Raw genomic sequence first — 25,000 nt, forward strand, 5'->3', positions numbered from 1 at the left:
TGCATCTATCCATCATAAAAGTGCATCTATCCATCATAAAAGTGAATCTATCATCATAAGAGTGCATCTATCCATCATAAAAGTGCATCTATCCGTCATAAAAGTGCATCTGTCCATCATAAAAGTGCATCTATCCGTCATAAAAGTGCATCTATCCATCATAAAAGTGCATCTATCCGTCATAAAAGTGCATCTATCCATCATAAAAGTGCATCTATCTGTCATAAAAGTGCATCTATCCATCATAAAAGTGCATCTATCTGTCATAAAAGTGCATCTATCTGTCATAAAAGTGCATCTATCCATCATAAAAGTGCATCTATCCATCATAAAAGTGCATCTATCTGTCATAAAAGTGCATCTATCTGTCATAAAAGTGCATCTATCTGTCATAAAAGTGCATCTATCCATCATAAAAGTGCATCTATCCATCATAAAAGTGAATCTATCATCATAAGAGTGCATCTATCCATCATAAAAGTGCATCTATCCATCATAAGAGTGCATCTATCCATCATAAAAGTGCATCTGTCCATCATAAAAGTGCATCTATCCGTCATAAAAGTGCATCTGTCCATCATAAAAGTGCATCTATCCGTCATAAAAGTGCATCTATCCATCATAAAAGTGCATCTATCCGTCATAAAAGTGCATCTATCCATCATAAAAGTGCATCTATCCATCATAAAAGTGCATCTATCCGTCATAAAAGTGCATCTATCCATCATAAAAGTGCATCTATCCATCATAAAAGTGCATCTCTGTCATAAAAGTGCATCTATCTGTCATAAAAGTGCATCTATCCGTCATAAAAGTGCATCTATCAATCATAAAAGTGCATCTATCCATCATAAAAGTGCATCTATCCATCATAAAAGTGAATCTATCCATCATAAGTGCATCTATCCATCATAAAAGTGCATCTATCCGTCATAAAAGTGCATCTATCCATCATAAAAGTGCATCTATCCATCATAAGTGCATCTATCTATCATAAAAGTGCATCTATCCATCATAAAAGTGCATCTATCCGTCATAAAAGTGCATCTATCCATCATAAAAGTGCATCTATCCGTCATAAAAGTGCATCTATCCGTCATAAAAGTGCATCTATCCATCATAAAAGTGCATCTATCCATCATAAAAGTGCATCTATCCATCATAAAAGTGCATCTATCCGTCATAAAAGTGCATCTATCCGTCATAAAAGTGCATCTATCCGTCATAAAAGTGCATCAATCCGTCATAAAAGTGCATCTATCCGTCATAAAAGTGCATCTATCCGTCATAAAAGTGCATCTATCCATCATAAAAGTGCATCTATCCATCATAAAAGTGCATCTATCCATCATAAGTGCATCTATCCATCATAAAAGTGCATCTGTCCATCATAAGTGAATCTATCCATCATAAAAGTACTTAGAAAGTAAAAGTATAAAAGTAAAGATGAGATGCCACTTCTTGTATCTCATCTTTGTGAAGCATGTGTTCTTGTATCTTCATAAACAGCACTTGAACATGATTTTAGGTTAAAAGAATGCATGGCTCTAATGATTAATTTCCCTCTCAACACTCAAGCTTATTGATTAATAAACATTTAAGGAAACAGAAACTTCAGTATTCTGTGCTAATTCTGCATAAAGTAGATAATGCAATGCCAAATATTTTCCGATTACACTCTACAGTCTAACAGATGATTTAGCAACTGTTTAAATAGGAAATGACAAACGTTATAAAAAGCAGCAGAGCTCAGAACCGCATGCAAACATGACATGCTTCCTGCCGAGAGAAAAAACCCTGATCCAAAGCACATCTAAAGTGAGCATGGACATATTTTTAATTTACCACAACCGATCATTGTTCTCCATTACGTGCTCAGTTGTCATGCTTTGTAAACATGTAAATAAGATGTCAGATTGGAAACCTAATACAGGCCATTTACCGGTAATGAAAATATATATGAAAAGCAGAAAATAGTACAAAAACAAGTAATAAAATAGTCAAACCAAAATGTATTCAGAAACTAGGGCTGTTAAGCGATTAATCGCATCCAAAATAAAAGTTTTTATTTACATAATAAATGTGTACTGTGTATAATTATATATATATATATATATATATATATATATATATATATATATATATATATAAAAGTAAATATTTAAATGTATATATAAAAATACACACCATGCTTGTATACGTTTAAGATACATTTGCATGCATATACTGTATAAACATTTATATAACATTTTTAGTATATATAAATATAAAAATTTTATATGGAAATAACTAATTTTTCTTAAATATATACATAAATGTGTGTGTATTTATAAATACAAAATAATTATACACAGTACACACACATTTATTATGTAAACACAAACCTTTATACAGTATATATATATATATATATATATATTCAACATGATGTTAAATTTGATTAAATTTAAAGCTGTTTTTAACTACACAATTAGATAATATCAGTTTAGCTCAACCAATGGGCTTTATGCACAGCTGCACTACTTCCTGAACTTTAGCCAGCTCCTTTGTTTCCTGTCTGCCATTGTTGGACAAACTGATTAATCCAGGTGTGTCTGATTATTGTTGTTGGTCAGGCACACCTGGATTAATCAGTTTGTCCAATAATGGCAGACAGGAAACAAAGGAGCTGGCTAAAGTTCAGGAAGTAGTGCAGCTGTGTAAATGTGCATTACCAAGTTATGCTTCATTGTGTTCAGTCTGTGTGTAAAAAGGTCGCAATTAGCAATTAAAGAAAAAAACACTTCAGCAAAACATGATCGGGTCAAAGTGTCTGAATAATTTTTGGTCCTACATTTGTATAAATTCTACTGGTATAGTCACTATATGAAGACATTTTGGGTATAATATGTCACAGTTTACTTTATTTTACTCTCCTCACTTAACGTAAATGTGTAACACTATTTCAATAGTCCACTTTAGACATTCTACTAACTATAAGTAACTTTGCAGCTACATGTCAACTTATTCTCCTAACCCGAACCCGAACCCGAACCCGAACACGTAACCATAACCTAACAGTCTGCTGAAATTTTACTACGGTCTACTAATACTCTAATGAGAGCTAGTTGACATGTAGCTGCAAAGTTACTTATAGTTAGTAGAATGTCTAAAGTGGACTATCGAAATAGTGTTACACATTTACATTAAGTGAGGAGAGTAAAATAAAGTAAACTGTGACATATTATACCCAAAATATACCCAAAAAGTTACTTATAGTTAGTAGAATGTCTAAAGTGGACTACTGAAATAAAGTGTAACACATAAATGAAATATAGTGTCCTGCACACACTAGTAAAAAAAATATCTGGTGTCTGAATATATGTACATAAAAAGCATAAAATGACAAAATGTGACAACCTGCTCCAATCTGATAACTAAAAATCTATATTTTAACCAAAAGAACAAAAAATATGATAACTTATGGCAGTAAAAAAACATGCATGTAACCAAACCATTGACAAAAAAAACTAAAAACGTCACAGTTACACACATATGTACCAGCCATTACCGGTCTATATATGGGGGAAATGTGTTCTCAGTTAAATCTTTCATTTCCCTTTTGTTTTATGCAAACTGTGTTTTCCCACACAGAGCACGACGTTCCTTTAAAAAGCAGAAGGTTCACATTTGATCTGCGCTTTACAGTGGCCCTAAAATCACACGTTAAGTTAAATCGAGCGCTTGTGGCTTTTGCATTACGTACGTGAGTGAATTCATCATCACCGCAGAGAGAAGTGTGAGAAAAGCATTTCACGTAAGGGTCAGTTACCATCACTGAGAACAAGAGGAACTTCCCATGTTGCAAACACTTGCCTCACACTGCCAGCAAAGCCTCTCCGGAGTGTTCGTGATCCTCTGAGCGGATTCGGACGGGTTTGACCGAGCCAGGATGAGTTTACCGACCCGGGAACAATGTGAAGGATGGAGTCCAGCGCAGGTGTCCGGCTTTCTGGTCCAGGTGAGAGTTCACGTTCAAACTCGGTGATCCACGATTTACTAGACATGCTGGCAAAGACATGTTATGCTTTTCAACTAGGCCTATTTGTGTTGTTTCAAGTCATGTTTATTGATGACTATGTACATGAGCTGAAGTTTAATGGTGTTTGTTCACAGAACAACATGAGAGACTGTGCAGACTCGGTTCAGAGGAACAGGATTGACGGCTGTCGGTTTCTGGTAGGTTCCCTTTCTTGGTCAAAACTTCACTTTTGGTCAATATTGACCAATATTTTCTCATTGCGGATGTCGGCTAAATCTAATCAGTGTTGATATCGTTAACATTTGAATCTACTAATCATGTATTTTAGATACAATCAGTGCGTTTTAAACTCTTTCATAAGGGGAAGTGAGCGATTATACTGATGACTCAAGCATCTTGCTGTGGCTTTTATACTGGATTTGCATTGATGGAGGAATTAAACAAGCACATATTTATGGTTTAAGATGATGTGGTGAACCTGGAACCGTCAGTCCAGGGAAACACTTTTAATGATGGCCTACCGGAGATTATTTATGCTGTCGGGTTTGAGTGAGATCGCCTGAAGAACTGTTTGGAAACAGTCATTATTACACACATTAATAACTTTTGTTATTGACATATTTACAAAGACACAGGATATTCAACGATAGAAAAAACATCATGAAGGGTGGGACTCACATGCATACCGGCCCGCATGATGTCCTCAGTCCAAAATCGAATTTATGAAAGTTCATCAGAAACATCAGACTCGAATCAGCCCGAATCTGTGGAAATCAATTACAGCCTGTGTGGATATAGCAATGTTTTGTTGGATTGTGTAAAGTAAAGTAAAGTAAAGTAAAAGTAAAGTAAAGTAAAGTAAAGTAAAGTAAAAGTAAAGTAAAGTAAAGTAAAAGTAAAGTGAGGTAAAAGTGGAGTAAAAGTTGAGTAAAAGTAAAGGAATGTAAAGTAAAAGTAAAGTAAAAGTAAAGTAAAGTAAAAGTAAAGTAAAAGTAAAGTAAAAGTAAAGTAAAAGTTAAGTCAAGTAAAAGTAAAGTAAAAGTAAAAGTAAAGTAAAGTAAAAGTAAAGGAATGTAAAGTAAAAGTAAAGTAAAAGTAAAGTAAAGTGAAGTAAAAGTAAAGTGAAGTAAAAGTTAAAGTAAAGGAAAGGAAAGTAAAGTCAAAGTAAAGTAAAGTAAAGTAAAGTAAAGTTAAATAAAAGTAAAGTAAAAGTAAAGTGAAGTAAAAGTTAAAGTAAAGTAAAGTCAAAGTAAAGTAAAGTAAAGTGAAGTGAAGTGAAGTAAAAGTAAAGTGAAGTAAAAGTAAAGTGAAGTAAAAGTTAAGGTAAAAATAATAATAATAATAATAATTCATTACATTTATATAGCGCCTTTCTGGACACTCAAAGCGCTTCACATATGGAAGGGGGGAATCTCCTCAACCACCACCAATGTGCAGCATCCACCTGGATGATGCGACGGCGGCCATATTGCGCCAGAACGCCCACCACACACCAGCTTACTGGTGGAGAGGAGACAGTGATGAAGCCAATTAGTATATATAGGAGGATGATTAGGAGACCATGATGGACAGAGGCCACTGGGCAAATTTGGCCAGGATGCCGGGATTACACCCCTACTCTTTCGAAAGACATCCTGGGATTTTTAATGACCACAGAGAGTCAGGACCTCGGTTTAAAGGAAAGTAAAGTCAAAGTAAAGTAAAGTAAAGTAAAGTAAAGTGAAGTAAAAGTAAAAGTAAAAGTAAAAGTAAAAGTAAAGTAAAGTGAAGTGAAGTAAAGTAAAGTAAAGTAAAAGTAAAGTAAAGTGAAGTAAAAGTAAAGTAAAGTAAAAGTAAAAGTAAAAGTAAAAGTAAAAGTAAAGTAAAAGTAAAGTAAAGTAAAAGTAAAGTAAAATAAAGTAAAAGTAAAAGTAAAAGTAAAGTAAAGTGAAGTGAAGTAAAGTAAAGTGAAGTAAAAGTAAAAGTAAAGTAAAGTAAAGTAAAAGTAAAGGAAAGTAAAAGGAAAGTAAAAGTAAAGTACAAGTAAAGTAAAGTCAAAGTAAAGTAAAAGTAAAGGAAAAGGAAAAGTAAAGGAAAAGGAAAGTAAAAGGAAAGTAAAGTAAAATGAAAGTAAAGTAAAGTAAAAGTAAAAGTTAAGTTAAGGTTAAAGTAAAAGTAAAAGTAAAAGTAAAAGTAAAAGTAAAGTTAAAGTACAAGTACAAGTACAAGTACAAGTACAAGTAAAGTAAAGTAAAAGTAAAAGTAAAAGTAAAGTCAAAGTAAAGTAAAGTAAAGTAAAGGAAAGTAAAAGGAAAGTAAAAGGAAAGTACAAGTAAAGTAAAGTAAAGTAAAGTAAAGTAAAAGTAAAGTAAAGTAAAGTAAAGTAAAGTAAAGTAAAAGTAAAAGTAAAGTAAAAGTAAAGTAAAAGTAAAGTAAAAGCAAAAGGAAAGTAAAAGGAAAGTAAAAGGAAAGTAAAAGGAAAGGAAAATAAAGTAAAGGAAAATGAAAGTAAAGTAAAGTAAAAGTAAAAGTTAAGTTAAGTTAAGTTAAAGTAAAGTAAAAGTAAAAGTAAAAGTAAAGTTAAAGTAAAGTAAAGTAAAGTAAAAGTAAAAGTAAAGTAAAGTAAAGTTAAAGTTAAAGTTAAAGTTAAAGTTAAAGTAAAGTAAAAGTAAAGTAAAGTAAAAGTAAAGTTAAAGTTAAAGTTAAAGTAAAGTAAAAGTAAAGTAAAAGTAAAGTAAAGTAAAAGTAAAGTAAAGTAAAAGTAAAGTAAAGTAAAAGGAAAGTAAAAGGAAAGTAAAAGGAAAGTAAAGTAAAGTAAAAGTAAAGTAAAAGTAAAGTGAAGTAAAAATAAAAGTAAAGTTAAAGTTAAAGTAAAGTAAAAGGAAAGTAAAAGGAAAGTGAAGTAAAAGTAAAGTTAAAGTAAAGTAAAAGTAAAAGTAAAGTAAAAGTAAAGTAAAAGGACAGTAAAAGGAAAGTAAAAGGAAAGGACAGTAAAAGTTAAAGTAAAGTAAAAGTAAAGTAAAGTAAAAGTAAAGTAAAGTAAAAGTAAAGTAAAAGTAAAAGGACAGTAAAAGGAAAGTAAAATAAAAGTTAAAGTTAAAGTAAAGTAAAAGTAAAGTAAAAGGACAGTAAAAGGAAAGTAAAAGGAAAGGACAGTAAAAGTTAAAGTAAAGTAAAAGTAAAAGGACAGTAAAAGGAAAGTAAAATAAAAGTAAAAGTTAAAGTAAAGTAAAAGTAAAGTCAAAGTAAAGTAAAAGGACAGTAAAAGGAAAGTAAAAGGAAAGTAAAATGAAAGTAAAGGAAAACTTCAGCCAGAGACAGTAGATAAGTAAAAAATTAAATTAAATTAAACAAAATTTCAGCCCAAGACAGTAAATAAAATACAATAAAATAAAACTTCAGTACAAGACAGTATCTCAAAAATTTAATTAAATAAAACTTCAGCCCGAGACAGTAGATACAACAACAACAACAAAAAAAAAATCAGCACTAGACAGTAAATAAAAAATAAAATAAAACTTCAGCCCGAGAAAGTAGATCAACAATTTAATTTAATTTAATCAAATAAAATGCAGCACTAGACAGTAAATAAAATATATAAAATAAAATAAACTTCAGCCAGAGACACTAGATAAATAATACAAATATTAATAAATTAAAGTAAAATAGAAACTTCTTACTTGTTCTTATGCTTTTTTAAATATCTCATTAAAAGTATGATGAAAACAAAATACACCGTTCTTCATTTTTGTTTTGTTGATTCAGCAAAAAGTTGCAAATGGCCTCTTTTCTTCAGAAACTATTTCCTAAGCTCTGATTGGCCAACAGGGCAGCACACTCACCTCATTTACTGGGAAAAAGGGCCTTTCATTCACTTTCACTCGCAGCCTGACGTTTGGGGAAGCAACAGCACACCCAGTGTCCTCCTGAACGCGTGCTGAGGGCATTTATTAGATATCTTTGCATATTCATGTGGCGTTTATGCGGTAACCATCTGGTGAACGAGTGTGTAGATCACAGGAACGTTTCCTTTGACACTCGATGAGTGTGTGTGAATGAGAGCGTGATGAGACTTGTGGAAACTGAACATCATGACTTTCACTCCAGTGTTGGGTCAAATTACCAACAATATTATCTTACATACTAACTACTTTTCCAACAAGAAGCAGAGTTCATATGTTTTCATAAAACACAATCCCTTGATATTAATAGGAAAGAAAACCGAATGATCTCATGATGAATCTTAAATTAGGAGTTGTTTGTAACTTGGAAAGCTAGTCTGGTCTCAGATCAGTTTGAAAGATGAACTGCGTCAACGATTATGAAGCAGCACAACCGTTTTCAAACTTTATAATTGATATGAGAATTTATAATTAATTGTTAAAAAAAATCTGATGGCGATACTGAAGATGAGAACATACTTCCATTTCTACCATTTTGATGACTAGCGTGAGCTAACACTATTATTAATTGGCCAAATGGGCACAGAAATCAGTTGATGCCGATGATCATAAAACGATAATTTATCAGTATTGATTCAGATGTTCCAATTCGATTCAATTTCGATTCTCGAATCGATTTTAAATTCGACTCAATGAATATAGTTTTAATACAAATTCTATATTTATAAAAAAGAACGGTGAACATAAGTTTACAAGAGGGTAATTAATCAAAAGAAATTAAGAGCCCAAACCTGTATATTAAACTCTTTTTACTTTAAGTACACTCGGGTATATTAAACCCAACTTCAAATGCATACGGTAGAATGAATAAACAGGATTTTGATGCAAGATGAAAAATTGATGCTAAAATTGTCGAGTCAGAACAGAGGCATCCCTTGATCAACCAGGATCAGGTTATTTTATGTTGACGATAAAACTAACATAAAACCTCACAGCATTCGCTTTAACATGAAGACTGCAAGGCTATAAACAGTGGAACTTTTGGGTGATAGATAAATAAATACGGGGGAAAAAAACGATTTGTGGCCTTTGAGAATCTATTTTGAATCGACCACATTTTAAAAAACTATTAATCTAAAAAAAAAAAAAAATTGCCCTACATATCACGAGACCATATTATTGCGATACTCCAAGACATATGATAAAAGGTTAACAAAAAATTAACTGTTGATTAAAACGCAAAATTTGATATTACATTGTGTGTTTAAATGAATAGTCTGTGGAAACCCAATGACAATAGAGACACCAGAATAACAATATTCATGATTCTGAAGATGAAAATAGAGAATTATTTTAGACTAATATGCACTCTTTCACTGAAATTTATTTTTAAAATAATGTCGGCCACTTTTTACTGGTAACATCAGACATTTGGCATTATCAGCAGGACTCACAAATATTCCCACATTGCATTATTATACATTATATATAGTAGTTTATGTAGTACTGACACTAAAACTCTGTAAACTTGAACATTTATTTTGGGTTAACTATACACAATAAATATTGTCACTATCCACGATACATATTGTTGCATTTTTGTATTGTGATATACAACACAAGAGTCCTGGAGTCTGAGGAAGTTTCACTTCTGAGTACTTGATCAAACTTGGTGCTCTGGATGTGTTATTCGTCAGACGTCTGAGTTGTGTAAGCGAGGGTTTGAGAGTGTGTGAGACTCTGAGCGCCGCTTATGTGAAAGCTGAGCTTTTTAAAATGCAGCTGTGATTCCTGTGTCTCTCGCTACGACTCCTGCTGGAGGATCTCCACATCAATAATTCACCTCAGCAAGCAGCTTCCAAGGAGAAATATTCCATATTTTATTCCGTGTCGAAAGGCTAAGCTTGATTTTAGGCCGGGCTTTGTGACTTTCTTGTCTTTGTCTGCAGAGAGTTAGAGATTCAGAAAACTCAACCTCTTGCATTTGTCTCTATTAGATCCTTCAGATACTTATGAAAGACGCTTGGCGAGGAATTCAGCTGTCAGGGGTTTGGGTGCGTAAAGCGGAGAGTATTACACTGAGAGCAGAAGGATGTGTGATGGACATTTTTATTCAAAGGTCAATATTTGAGTTTGAGGCTTACTAATGGCCTACTCATGTGGCGGTGTCAAAGTTTACATGTTTCGCAATCAATCAAAAAATAAAATAAACCTTCAGCCCGAGATGCTCAAGCACCTCCGCAACCCTAATAAAATACAATAAAATACAAATACAAATAAACCTTCGGCCCTAGATGCTCCAGCATCACCGTGACCCAAAAAAATATATATAAATAAATAAAATAAAATAAAGCCTTTAGTTGGAGATGTTCCAGCATCCCCATGACCCAAATAAAATTAAATAAAATAAATAATACAAAAAATAAAAAATGAAATACGCCTTAAACCCGAGATGGGTTCATCTTCAGCATCTCTGCGACCAAAATAAAGTTAAATTAAATTAAATAAAAATAAACCTTCAGCCCTAGATGCTCCAGCATCACGGTGACCCTAATAAAAATAAAATAAAATAAAATTAAATAAAATTAAATAAAATAAAATAAAATCCTTTAGTCGGAGATGTTCCATCACCATGAGCCAAATGAAGTAAATAAAAAAAATAAAAATAAAAATAAAAAACGCCTTAAAACCGAGATGCAGAAGCATCAGTCCACTGCCCAAAATAAAGTTAAATTAAATTAAATAAAAATAAACCTTCAGCCCTAGATGCTCCAGCATCATGGTGACCCTAATAAAAATATATAAACATTTTTATTCATTGTTCAATATTTGAGTTTGAGGCTTTACTAATGGTCTATTCATGTGGCGGTGTCAAAGTTTACATGCTTTGCAATCAATCAAAAAAATAAAATAAACCCTCAGCCCGAGATGCTCCAGCACCTCCGCAACCCTAATAAAATACAATAAAAGAAAAAAATAAACCTTCAGCCCTAGATGCTCCAGCATCACTGTGACCCCAAAAAATATATATAAAAAAGTAAAATAAAATAAGCCTTTAGTCGGAGATGTTGCAGCATCACCATGACCCAAATGAAGTCAATTTAAAAAATTAAAAAATGTAATTAAATAAATTAAATACACCTTTAACCCGAGATGCTTCACCATCTCCACGACCAAAATAAAGTAAAATAAAATAATAAGCATCTCTGTGACCCAAATAAAATAAAAATAATAAAATACAATGAATAAAATAAGCATTCATGCTCCAGTATCTCCACGACCAGAATAAAGTTAAGTGAAAGGAAAGGAAGCTCATAAAAGTAACTATACTAAAAAAAAGTGCAAAATGAAACGAGGCCAACGAAAATTTTAACATAAAAAATAAATATGTAAAATAGAGTATTTACATTATTCAGGAAGAATTAGAGCATTAATCATCTCTCTGTGAGTCTCAGAGGACGTCTCCTTCCTTCCGATGCTCTCCTCATCATTTATTAACACTCATCAAGCTCTGTCCATTGATTTTATGACTTGTTAATATGTGCCAATACGTCAAAACACTCAAATGTATGCACTTTCCCCAACACACACACACACACACACACACACACACTTCGAGTGAATAGTATGAGTAGTGCACTGAGTTTCTCAGCTGGGTAAGAGCTCCACCTAGTGTTGAGATCAGGGAACAGCCAGATCAACTTTTCGGATTCCACACCCTGACTAATTTATAAAGTGGGAACAAACCCTCAGCAAACTACTACAGAAATATCTATAGTTGCATAATTCAGAAAGCTACAGTATTTCCATCCAAACATAACCAGTGCGTTCAAAAACACAAAGATGTTAAATTAGGAACTAAACAACTTACTCACTGAATTAGTCAGTGTTCCTGAAGTATGAGTGCATACCAATGCTTAAAGTGTTAAGCATAAACTGTGTCCCTTATAATGCCAGAAAAGATCATTATAAGATCTTAAAAATCATATTTTCTTTGTTGCATGATTTCACCTTTTCGGCTCAACTTTTGTTACTTCGAGATCACATTCTGCAAAGCAACATGCTGTTATTTTTACTATATGATCCACACTTTGTGCTCTCTGAAAAAGGCTGGGTTGTTTTAACCAACAATTTTGGGTCAAATATGGACAAACCCAAACGTTGGATTAAAAATGCATTAGAAAAATTTAACCCAATGGCTGGGTTTGTCCATATTTGACCCACAATTGGGTTAAAACAACCCAGTATTTTTTAGAGTGCAGTGCATTTAAAGTTATATTATTATTATTATTATTATTATTATTATTTTTAAGAGTGCAAATTCTCTATATTCTCTATATTCATTCAAAAAGTGAATAAATGGCAGAATATATTTTATTTTAACTTCTTTTAAGCAAAGTTACTGAGTGTGTGTGTATGTGTGTGTCAGAAACTCGACTGTCAGTGAGTTTCTGTGAATATCTTTGTAGAAATTCCCCTGAAGTTGTGATGGTTTTGAGCACTGTTGTTTCTGTTGCAGACTCTGACGGACGGTGACCTCAACAAGTTCAGCCTCCTTCATCGGCCGTAAGGAACCGGTTTCTCTTCTATTTCTACTCTAAACTCTACACTTCTAGTGTTAAATTCCCAGTATTATTTCTCATGTGTTCCTCATTTGTCAATGATTGCCTGAGCAATGAGGAAACGCTCTAGTTTCTCACACACACACACACACACACACACACACACACACACACACACACACACACACACACACACACACACACACACACACACACACACGCACACACACACACGCACACACACACACACACACACACACACACACACACACACACACACACACACACACGGTTTGTAGCTCGTGGATCAAACTAAATATTTTTACTACTAATATACTATAAGATACAGAAATTTTAGCAATAAAAATGGGGTAACAATTTACTTGAAGTCATATATATATATATAATGCATTCAAAAAGTATTTTAATGCATTAATTATGCCGTTTTAAAGCACTTGCTTATTGCATTGTATTGCATTGTATATGCATTATTTATTTGTACATTGTTATAATACGAATGATATAATATTTAGTTTTTCCGTATTACACCTTCAGAAAGTATAATGCATTAAAAAAGGAATCTACCCATAATGCATTTTAATTTTAGTTTTATTAATGAAAAGATCTAATGCATTATTATAACATACATTATAAATAATGGCTTTAAGTAAAATAGTCATCACAATATATACATTACAAAACATGTAGTTACACTCTAAAAAACGCTGGGTTGTTTTAACCCAAATCTGGGTCAAATATGGACTAACCCAACAGTTGGGTTAACATTTTTAATTAAAAAAATGTAACCCAACGGCTGGGTTTGTCCATATTTGACCCAAATTTGGGTTGAAACAACCCAGCATTTTTTAGAGTGTACTTTATTATTTTTGCAATACGACTACAACTAAAAATACCGCACATACTTTCACAAACCCTTTCAAAACCTTCTAAGAAAAGCCGTGCAAGTTTGTTTCGTAGCCATGGAGTAAAACACGAGTGCTAGGAATAAATGTGTTACATTATTAATACAACTGCATTAAACGTCACTCATAGTGCAGATTCGTATGCATCAGTGCAATAATATTAAGACAAAATCCTTCATAATTATTATTAGACACAAAAAGGCTGGAAAAAGCACCGACGGAGAACTGGGACTCCAAAGACTCGAGAATAGCATCATTAAACTGAAGTGAAGCAAGTGTCTCTAAATATAGAGGTAACATGACGCTCAGCGCAGTTTCGAAATCCTCATTACGAGCCACTTCTGTGGAAAACGGCCCTCCTCTGCATCTCAGCATGTGTGTTTAACCAACACACACACACACACACACACACACACGAGTACGAGCTCGACCGGTTACAGTCACTCACTCACACACACACACACAATGGAGCAGTTCAACAGATTCACGGCTCCTGTGAATGACAAACTCAGGTGAGAGATATCTGATATTTCTGCATTAGATTATCACTGCTTTACGAAGATTTTATGTTAATATAATAAAACGGCTTCTTCCAAGGATCTCAAATTTTGCTAAATTGCGTGTAATTGTTTTTTTGTTTGTTTATTAGTGCTGTGCAACAATTAATCATCCATAATAAAAGTTTGTGTACATTGTGTGTGTACTGTATAATTATTTTGTATATATAAATAAACACACATGCATGTATATATATTAAAAAAAAATTTATTTATATATAAAATATTTTTATATATCATATAAATATATATACAGTATATACATGCAAATATTTCATAAATATATATACATGCATGTGTGTGTATATTTATACACAAAATAATTATACAGTACACACACATATATTATGTAAACACAAAGTTTTATGTTGGATTATGTTGGAAAACTTTTCAAATGGCCATAAATGTAAAAGCATTTAATCAGCAATAACTTCAGTGTGATTCATGTATAACTATCATGTGACGTCTGATGGATTTAGTGAAGTTAGAGAGTCAGTTCTGAGGACTGTGATTATGTTCATTATACGTCTCGTCACAGACATAAGATGTTAAAACACACAAACGCCTTTACGCCCGAAGAGATTCACGACTGCTTGTGTACTGATGCCTATATCACACAACTAATCTATCTGTCTGTCTGTCTGTCTGTCTGTCTGTCTGTCTGTCTGTCTATCCGTCTATCTATCCGTCTATCCATCTATCTGTCTGTCTGTCTGTCTATCTGTCCGTCTATCTGTCCGTCTATCTGTCCGTCTATCTATCCGTCTATCTATCCGTCTATCTATCCGTCTATCTATCCATCTATCTGTCTGTCTGTCTGTCTGTCTGTCTGTCTGTCTGTCTGTCTGTCGGTCTATCTATCCGTCTATCTATCCGTCTATCCATCTATCTGTCTGTCTGTCTGTCTATCTGTCCGTCTATCTGTCCGTCTATCTGTCTGTCTGTCTGTCTGTCTATCTATCTATCTGTCTATCTGTCTGTCTGTCTGTCTGTCCGTCCGTCTATCTGTCTGTCCGTCTGTCTGTCTATCTATCTATCAGTCTGTCTGTCCGTCCGTCCGTCTGTCTGTCTATCTATCCGTCTATCCATCTGTCTGTCTGTCTGTCCGTCTATCTATCTATCTGTCTATCTGTCCGTCTGTCTGTCCGTCTGTCTGTCCGTCCGTCTGTCTGTCTGTCTGTCTGTCTGTCTGTCTGTCTGTCTGTCCGTCTATCTATCTATCTGTCTGTCTGCCTGTCTATCCATCTATCTGTCCGTCTATCTCTCCGTCTGTCTGTCCGTTTCTCTATCTATCTATCTATCTATCTATCTATCTATCTATCTATCTATCTATCTATCTATCTATCAATCTATCTGTCTATCTATCTGTCTATCTGTCTATCCGTCTGTCTATCCGTCTGTCTATCTATCTATCTATCCATCCATCCATCCATCCATCTATCCATCCGTCCGTCCGTCCGTCCGTCCGTCCCTCCGTCTATCTATCTATCTATCCGTCTATCCATCTGTCTATCCGTCTGTCTATCTATCTATCTATCTATCCATCCATCCATCCATCCGTCCGTCCGTCCGTCCGTCCATCTATCTATCTATCTGTCTATCTGTCGCTCAGACAGTAGAGAGTTGGCATTGGTCATGTGGTCGATTCCCAGGGAAAGCAAGAACTGATAAGACTGTTAATGTGTAGCTTGAAATGCAATGCAAGTCGCTTTGGATAAAAGCGTCTCCCAAATGCATAAATGTATTTTTGATCAAATAAATACAGCCTTGGTGAGCAGAAGAGACTCCTTTCCAACTTTTAACCAGTGCTGTACAATAATATGTGCTTTTATTAACTCTCATCGTGTTTGTGTTTTTCAGGCAACTCCAAAAAATTGTTCAAGATATAAAGAAGAACGACGACAGCCTTTTCAACAGACTAAAAAGGTTTGTTATATATCGTTTATATCCTGATGCTTAAAGGGATAGTTCATATCATATATCATCATATACTCACCCTCGAGCTGTTTCAAACCTGTATGAATTTCTTTCTTCTGCTGAACACAAAGGAAGATATTTTGAAGAATGTCAGTAACCAAACAGTTAACTGGTCCCATTGACTTACATAGTAGAAGAAGAAGAAAATACTATGGAAGTCAATGGGATCAGTTAACTACGGAAGAGGATTAGGGCCAAGCAATAATAAAAATAATAAAACCATCTCGAGATTAAAGTCATTATAATGCAAAATTAAACTCGTTAAATTTCGAGAAAAAAAGTCAAAATACAATCTTGAGAATAAACTCATTACATTTCGAGAATAAATTCATTGTGTTTCGAGAAAAAACTCGTTCAATTTCGAGAAAAAAAAGTCGAAATACAATCTTGAGAATAAACTCATTACATTTCGAGAATAAATTCATTGTGTTTCGAGAAAAAACTCGTTCAATTTCGAGGAAAAAAAGTCGAAATACAATCTTGAGAATAAACTCATTACATTTCGAGAATAAAGTCGTTGTGTTTCGAGAAAAAAAGTCGAAATATACAATCTTGTACACAATCTTGTCGACTTTTTTTCTCGAAATTTAACGAGTTTAATCTCGCATTATAATTAGTTTAATCTCAAAATGGTTTTATTTTTTATTATTGCTTGGCCCTAATCCTCTTCCGTAGTTAACGGTTTCGTTACACACATTCTTCAAAATATCTTCCTTTGTGTTCAGCAGAAGAAAGAAATTCATACAGGTTTGAAACAACTTGAGGGTGAGTATATGATGACAGAGTTTTAATTTTAAAGTGAACTATCCCTTTAAGGACATGATCAGTCCTGACTCGCAGTCGTGTGAAAACAGACACGAGGAAACATCTGGTGACCGTCCTCACACACATTTCCTCTCACTTCCTCTATTCATTCAGAGGAATAGTCCCAGAACAGGCATTAGGTGTGGCGTGCATGACGGAAAACACTGTTAAACGCACCAGTAGCGAACAATCATTAATGGAAGGACACCTGCTGTGCAAAACATCCATTATACAAACATAAAAATATAAAAATAAACAGTTTTGGCTCATTCCTTACATGCAATTATTGCATTGTTTGCCAATTACTGTAGCAAATGTTCATGCTTAGGGGTTTTTCAAGACCTTTAGTATATGAAACTTCATTGCACTTCAATGCATTTTTGTTTCCGCACCATTTGCACGCCAGACATGAACGATTCCTCGTGTCTGAACTTCACTACGCAACTCGTCTGACCGTTTTCAGCAGTAAAATATTAAAGCCTAGATAAGTGGAGGGGAGTTTCACACACTCACATATTCTTTAGGAAATGCAATTAATATTAATCATCAATACAAATAACTAAACGTATTCATTTTTAAGGTTTCAGAACGAACAAACAGCAAATATTCTCAAAAGCGGGAGAAATACGCTGGACCGGTATGATCAATGTTTCACTGCATGCGTTTCTGTGCTGTGAATCCTAATAAAAGCAAGCATGTGTGTCTTAACATCATCCATTATCCTGTAAGTGTGTTTGCTTAAAATGTGCTTTTTCGGGGCTCATTGAAAAGCAAATTATGTGGCTTAAAAACTCTTTTCAAGTGCAAAATATAGCTAACAATCTTTAAGTGTTCTGCTTGCTCTTCTGTGTGTGTGTGTGTGTGTGTGTGTGTGTGTGTGTGTGTGTGTGTGTGTGTGTGTGTGTGTGTGTGTGTGTGTGTGTGTGTGTCAGAAATGGCCCCAGACAGCCACCGTTACGTCATCTTTGTCTTTACTATAATCTGGCTTTTAACTTTAACAACCGTCTCATTATTCCGCCGTTGCAAATGCATCCTGCCATTGTGTGTCTTTGCTTTTGCATGTTGTATTACATGCAATTATATAATGTGGTGTTTAAAGGTTTGCTGACAAATGAAAAATATAATCCACTCGCTCGCTCAGCATCACTAATCCACAATGTGCTGATATCAACTCTCAACAACTTCCTGTATTTTGGGTTGTTTTCAATTCAATTTTGTTTCAGAATAAAGAAGAAAGCACCTCCGAAAGTACCAGCAAGGGACTATCAAGGCAAGTCTCTCTCAACTACACTACAAATAGAAAGTGTGCAGTTGAAATGTGCACCTATTTCTGCTTGATCTGACCCTTAAAAACAATACTTTAGCTGATGTAACCCAGGGTAATGTACAGTGGCCCTAAAAAAGGCTTAAAATGACTGTCAGTTTTCACACAGACATTTATAGACCATTACATCCAAATCTAAATATATCAGTTTCTGACCTCATGTTGTGTCACTTTTCAGGCGAAGCTCCGGATACTGAGAGATACTCTGACTCAGATTTTGTAAGTTCACGATTGGTCTTCTTCAGAAATATCACTTCTCCATCTGATAAAGACATTCACAGCTCACTTATGGGAACATGGTACAAACATCAGTAATAATAATCATTTAATGACTGTACGCCATAAAAAAATATGATCAATAATAATTAATGACAACATGTGTTTTAACATTGCTTTAGCTCATCAAAATAAATTAAATTAGCCCCATGCATTCAATTCAATGTTAATTTCAGTAAATAAAGCTTCACAATATTCATGAAAAAACGGTTTTATGCAAATAAACGGATCCAATTAGTATTTACTCATGAAATATATGAACACTGTAAATGGTCGTGTTTGTAAAGGCCCTTTTACACCAAATAAAAAAGTGCAACAAATTATATATATATATATATATATATATATATATATATATATATATATATATACACACACACATTATATACTTAATTTTAAACTTTTATGTTAGATGTGATTAATCGCAATTAATCACTTTGTCAGCACGGTTTAATAAGCGAAACTAATAAATATGATAAAACCACACGACCAAATTACTAAAACTTGAAAATAGTATATGTATAAAATACAAACTAAATTAAGCAATTTTCAACTTTTTATATAAGTTATACAAGATTCAACTAATCTTTTAAGTCAATTTAATATAATTTACGTTGAAATTACTTAAAAATCCAAGTTGATTGTACTTAATTTAAGGCAGAAACTTTTTTTTACAGAGAAGCCCCATGCATTCAATTCAATGTTAATTTCAGTAAATAAAGTTTCACAACATTCATGAAAAAACTGTTTTATGCAAATAAACGGATCTAATTAGTATTTACTCATGATATATATCAACACTGTAAATGGTTGTGGTTGTAAAGGCCCTTTTACACCAAATAAAAAAATGCAAAAAAAAAAAGTATATATATACACACACACACACATTATATACTTAATTTTAAACTTTTATGTTAGATGTGATTAATCGCAATTAATCTATAATCGCAATTAATTTATCAGCACGGTTTAAAAAGCAAAACTAATAAATATGAGAAAACCACACGGCCAAATTACTAAAACTAGAAAATAGTATATGTACAAATACAAACTAATTCACAATATTATTAAATGCTATAATATATAGCTAATAGTATCTCAATGATACTAACATCACACTGTTGTGTACGTCTAATTAAATAAAATTTGTTTGAAACTTGCAATGACATTAAGTAGGGCTGTAAACGATTAATCACGATTAATCGAATCCAAAATAAAAGTTTGTGTTCACATAATATACGTGTGTATTGTGAATAATAATTATTTTGCATATATAAATACACACACATGCATGTATATATTTAAGAAAAATGTGTTATTTATATATAAAATAGTTTGATTTATACACAATATAAATCATATAAAAATATATATGCAGTATATAAATGCAAATATTTCTCAAATATATACATGCGTGTGTATTTATATATACAAAATAACACAAGTTTGTAAACACAGACTTTTATTTTGGATTCGATTAATCGCGATTAATCGTTTACAGCCCTACGTATACTTGTCAAAATGCAGTTATACCGATTCATCTCCACTACTGCTGTTACACTGATCACATGTACGACTTTTATATTACAGGACAGTGATACGTACGAGGAGCCACAGGGGGAGCATGACGATAACTACGAGCTTCCGCCGAGGTCAGAAGGTCACGGCGTGAAGGGCTTCACCATCGGCTCGTCCATCACAAACCCCAGAGGAGAGTATGTGGGTGAGTGAGTATCACGACACACTGGATCTTATCCACATTACTTTTCATTTCTAACATGTGTCAAGGTTTCCTTCCGATCTCATCCGCTTCTGGTTATGTTAGACGTTCAAAAACTAGCCGCTATGTTGCTTTATATTGCAAATTGCACTCCTCCATAGAGAGCCTAAGCCCCTCCCCTTCCGGTGGATCATGGGACCTTATTTAGGAAAAATATTGAATGGTAGTCAATGGCGAGAGACAACAAATATTTTGATCTTGTTTGAATTGTGCCCTGAATTACACATATGATGTTTGTCAATTTAAAAGATACATTTTAACGTGATACCTTTTCTCTCAATGAATGAAGCTAACTTTACTGAAGCTAACTTTACTGAAGCTAACTTTACTGAAGCTAACATTACTGAGGCTAACTTTACTGAAGCTAACTTTACTGAAGCTAACATTACTGAGGCTAACTTTACTGAGGCTAACTCTACTGAGGCTAACTTTACTGAGGCTAACTTTACTGAGGCTAACTTTACTGAAGCTAACTTTACTGAGGCTAACTTTACTGAGGCTAACTTTACTGAAGCTAACTTTACTGAAGCTAACTTTACTGAGGCTAACTTTACTGAGGCTAACTTTACTGAGGCTAACTTTACTGAGGCTAACTTTACTGAGGCTAACTTTACTGAAGCTAACATTACTGAGGCTAACTTTACTGAGGCTAACTTTACTGAAGCTAACTTTACTGAGGCTAACTTTACTGAAGCTAACTTTACTGAGGCTAACTTTACTGAGGCTAACTTTACTGAGGCTAACTTTACTGAGGCTAACTTTACTGAGGCTAACTTTACTGAAGCTAACTTTACTGAGGCTAACTTTACTGAGGCTAACTTTACTGAGGCTAACTTTACTGAAGCTAACATTACTGAAGCTAACATTACTGAGGCTAACTTTACTGAAGCTAACTTTACTGAGGCTAACTTTACTGAGGCTAACTTTACTGAGGCTAACTTTACTGAGGCTAACTTTACTGAGGCTAACTTTACTGAAGCTAACTTTACTGAGGCTAACTTTACTGAGGCTAACTTTACTAAGGCTAACTTTACTGAAGCTAACTTTACTGAGGCTAACTTTACTGAGGCTAACTTTACTGAGGCTAACTTTACTGAGGCTAACTTTACTGAAGCTAACTTTACTGAAGCTAACTTTACTGAAGCTAACTTTACTGAGGCTAACTTTACTGAGGCTAACTTTACTGAAGCTAACTTTACTGAGGCTAACTTTACTGAGGCTAACTTTACTGAGGCTAACTTTACTGAAGCTAACTTTACTGAGGCTAACTTTACTGTGGCTAACTTTACTGAGGCTAACTTTACTGAGGCTAACTTTAGTGAAGCTAACTTTACTGAAGCTAACTTTACTGACGCTAACTTTACTGAAGCTAACTTTACTGAAGCTAACTTTACTGAGGCTAACTTTACTGAAGCTAACTTTACTGAAGCTAACTTTACTGAAGCTAACTTTACTGAAGCTAACTTTACTGAAGCTAACTTTACTGAAGCTACCTTTACTGAAGCTAACTTTACTGAAGCTAACTTTACTGAAGCTAACTTTACCAGGGTTGCCAACTCTCACGCATCTGGCGTGATACTCACGCTTTCGGCATCAACCTCACGCTCTCACGCACAGGCAAGAAATGTCACGCCAAAATGCATTTTTCTCCCCTCTCGATCCGTTAATTTTCTATTGATGACTATTGACTAGACCACAGTGTATTAATGACAGGGGAGGCTGAGCCCACAGCTGTAACATCTGCCGACAACGTTCTCACTGCAGTATTTTCTGATCGTTGATTCGCTGAAAACCTTTGCACGAGATAGGTCAGTTGCGTGTGAGAAGTTCAGAGAGAGTTCGGAGCATAGGTTCGGAGTCGGAGCCGCTGATGCGCGTTTGAAAGTTTAGATGACAATCAAGGTAAGCAGAGATAATAAAATAATGTGCCTTGTCACTACAGACGTAGCCTTGCCTAATCAGTCTGCCGAGAGTGCTGTCCGAGAGCGCGCTCGACAGTGCGCGACTGAGATCGAGTGTGTCCGAGCATAATATAGTTTGTTTATAAATTAAATATAAATTTCCGCATTAGGATGATATCTGTAGCCTATTGGTATATCTGCAGCGTTGTAATTAGTTTACATGGTTATAAAATAAAACTCCAAAATAACCTGCAGGGAACGTTCAAAGAAAACATCTTTGTTTGACCGGTTGAACACGTGCGGCAAACACGACTAGAATTTGGCTTAAATAACCTCTGATGATGACCTGTAGGTTATAAAAATAAAACCCCAAGATATTATATTTTATTATTATTGTTATTTATGTTACATTGTTCACTATTATATTGAGAGCACTTTTTGTTAGTGTATACAATGTTTTATAATAATAATTTGTTCGATTTAGTGTCAATTGCATTCATTTAACATATTTAATATTGGGGGTATTTTTTTATATATGTTTTTTAAGTAACGAAATTACTTTCCCTGGTAATTAGTTACTTCTGTAACGATGTAACTCAATTACTAACTCAGTTACTTTTTGTGAGAAGTAACTCTAATTACTTTTTTAAAGTAACCCAACATGTGATGCGGAGCCTCCTGTGAAGCGAACCTTTTCAGTTATTGGCCTAAACAAGACTGACACCAGGAACAGACTGTCACTTGATGGCACCCTGTCATCAATGATAATGAAAATGAGCAGCCCTGAACCCTGCTTCAGATACGAGCTCCTGCAGAGGTAGTGAAGCAGGCCAAACTGTCACTGTGGCACAACATCACCTCTATCTTTTTTTTAAATAGTGCAATCAATAAATTAATTGTACATTTTGAAAAAGCGTTCCCATTCTATTAGTTTTTTTTTTTTTTTTTTGTTGCATAAATATGGGTTTATATTAAGTAAACAAGGACTGACATTTTTAAAATTAGGGTTACCAAAAATTGTCTCCGCTCGCGCGCACTGACATTTTTCAGAGTCTCACTCCAGCCAAAGTCCCGAAGTTGGCAACCCTGCTTTACTGAAGCTAACTCTACTGACGCTATCTTTACTGAAGCTAACTCTACTGACGCTATCTTTACTGAAGCTAACTCTACTGACGCTATCTTTACTGAAGCTAACTCTACTGACGCTATCTTTACTGAAGCTAACTTTACTGAAGCTAATTTTACTGAAGCTAACTCTACTGACGCTATCTTTACTGAAGCTAACTTTACTGAAGCTAACTTTACTGAAGCTAACTTTACTGAAGCTAACTTTACTGAAGCTAACTTTACTGAAGCTAACTCTAATGATGCTATCTTTACTGAAGCTAACTTTACTGAAGCTAACTTTACTGAAGATAACTTTACTGAAGCTAACTCTAATGACGCTATCTTTACTGAAGCTAACTTTACTGAAGCTAACTTTACTGAAGCTAACTTTACTGAAGCTAACTTTACTGAAGCTAACTTTACTGAAGCTAACTTTACTGAAGCTAACTCTAATGACGCTATCTTTACTGAAGCTAACTTTACTGAAGCTAACTTTACTGAAGCTAACTTTACTGAAGCTAACTCTAATGACGCTATCTTTACTGAAGCGAACTTTACTGAAGCTAACTTTACTGAAGCTAACTTTACTGAAGCTAACTTTACTGAAGCTAACTTTACTGAAGCTAACTTTACTGAAGCTAACTTTACTGAAGCTAACTCTAATGATGCTATCTTTACTGAAGCTAACTTTACTGAAGCTAACTTTACTGAAGATAACTTTACTGAAGCTAACTCTAATGACGCTATCTTTACTGAAGCTAACTTTACTGAAGCTAACTTTACTGAAGCTAACTTTACTGAAGCTAACTTTACTGAAGCTAACTTTACTGAAGCTAACTTTACTGAAGCTAACTTTACTGAAGCTAACTTTACTGAAGCTAACTTTACTGAAGCTAACTCTAATGACGCTACCTTTACTGAAGCTAACTTTACTGAAGCTAACTTTACTGAAGCTAACTTTACTGAAGCTAACTTTACTGAAGCTAACTTTACTGACGCTAACGTCTGTCATGTTTTTTATAGTCTTACGTTATAATCGTAACGTTACGCCGTGATGCCGGAGTGTGTTGTACCAGACTGCACACACACGAGCAACGGTGACGTATAGTGCGAGACGAGAGATGAAGTTCATCGAGCATAAAACTAAATGTTACTCTTCTGTTTTATGACAAACTGCGACTTTCTTGACTTTCATAATTATATTTTAAATTGACAAACATCATATGTGTAATTCAGGGCACAGTTCAGACAGAATAAAAAGATAAGTTGTCTCTCGCCATTGACTACCATACAGATTTTTTCCGAAATAAGGTCCCATGAGCCGGAAGCGGAGGGGCGGGACTTAGGCTCTCTATAGTCTTCTATAGTCAAAGAAAGCCGCAGTTTGTTCATCTCTCTTCTCGCACTATACGTCACCGTTGCTCGTGTGTGTGCAGTCTGGTACAACACACTCCGGCATCACGGCGTAACGTTACGATTATAACGTAAGACTATAGAAAACATGACAGACGTTAGCTTCAGATCAGCTTGATCACTTTCAGAACGATTTTTTTCCAGCTGTCGAACGAGAAAACACTGACAGCCAATCAGAATCAATTCTAATTTAAAGGTCTCGCGCATTTAAAATGGCAGATGACATCGCATGCTTAAAAAGACCGTTATCGGTCGTTGGTGTGGACGCATATATAGTTATCTTTATCGTTATCTTTATAGTTATCGTCCTTGGTGTGAACGGCCCTTTATACCTCAACAGTCTTACATCAAACTGCAACTTTCTTGACTTTAAAATGTTTAAAATTGACAAACATCATATGTGTAATTCAGGGCACAATTCAAACGAGATCAAAATATTTGTTGTCTCTCGCCATTGACTATCATACAATATTT

The 25,000-nt window shown here is 34.3% G+C and overlaps 1 protein-coding gene across 4 annotated transcripts in view; it reads left to right on the forward strand.

Moving 5' to 3' along the window:
• Window positions 1-3,627: 3,627 nt before the first annotated feature.
• The window catches only part of blnk (B cell linker), a 36,276-nt gene continuing 14,903 nt past the window's right edge, over window positions 3,628-25,000 (forward strand). For 2 of the 4 annotated variants that reach the window (XM_079636309.1, XM_079636308.1), the window contains exons 1-8: window positions 3,628-4,000; window positions 4,156-4,218; window positions 12,422-12,468; window positions 15,805-15,870; window positions 17,306-17,362; window positions 17,949-17,995; window positions 18,228-18,268; window positions 19,916-20,048. In XM_079636309.1, coding sequence (XP_079492435.1) covers window positions 3,932-4,000; window positions 4,156-4,218; window positions 12,422-12,468; window positions 15,805-15,870; window positions 17,306-17,362; window positions 17,949-17,995; window positions 18,228-18,268; window positions 19,916-20,048 — 523 coding nt within the window. In that variant the 5' untranslated portion in view covers window positions 3,628-3,931. Of the gene's footprint in view, window positions 4,001-4,155; window positions 4,219-12,421; window positions 12,469-13,793; window positions 13,900-15,804; window positions 15,871-17,305; window positions 17,363-17,948; window positions 17,996-18,227; window positions 18,269-19,915; window positions 20,049-25,000 lie in introns of those variants that run through there. The other 2 variants (XM_079636311.1, XM_079636310.1) reach the window with 1 other exon arrangement.

The sequence above is a fragment of the Phoxinus phoxinus genome, assembly GCF_949152265.1.
Source record: "Phoxinus phoxinus genome assembly, chromosome: 14".
NCBI classification, from domain to species: Eukaryota; Metazoa; Chordata; class Actinopteri; order Cypriniformes; family Leuciscidae; genus Phoxinus; species Phoxinus phoxinus.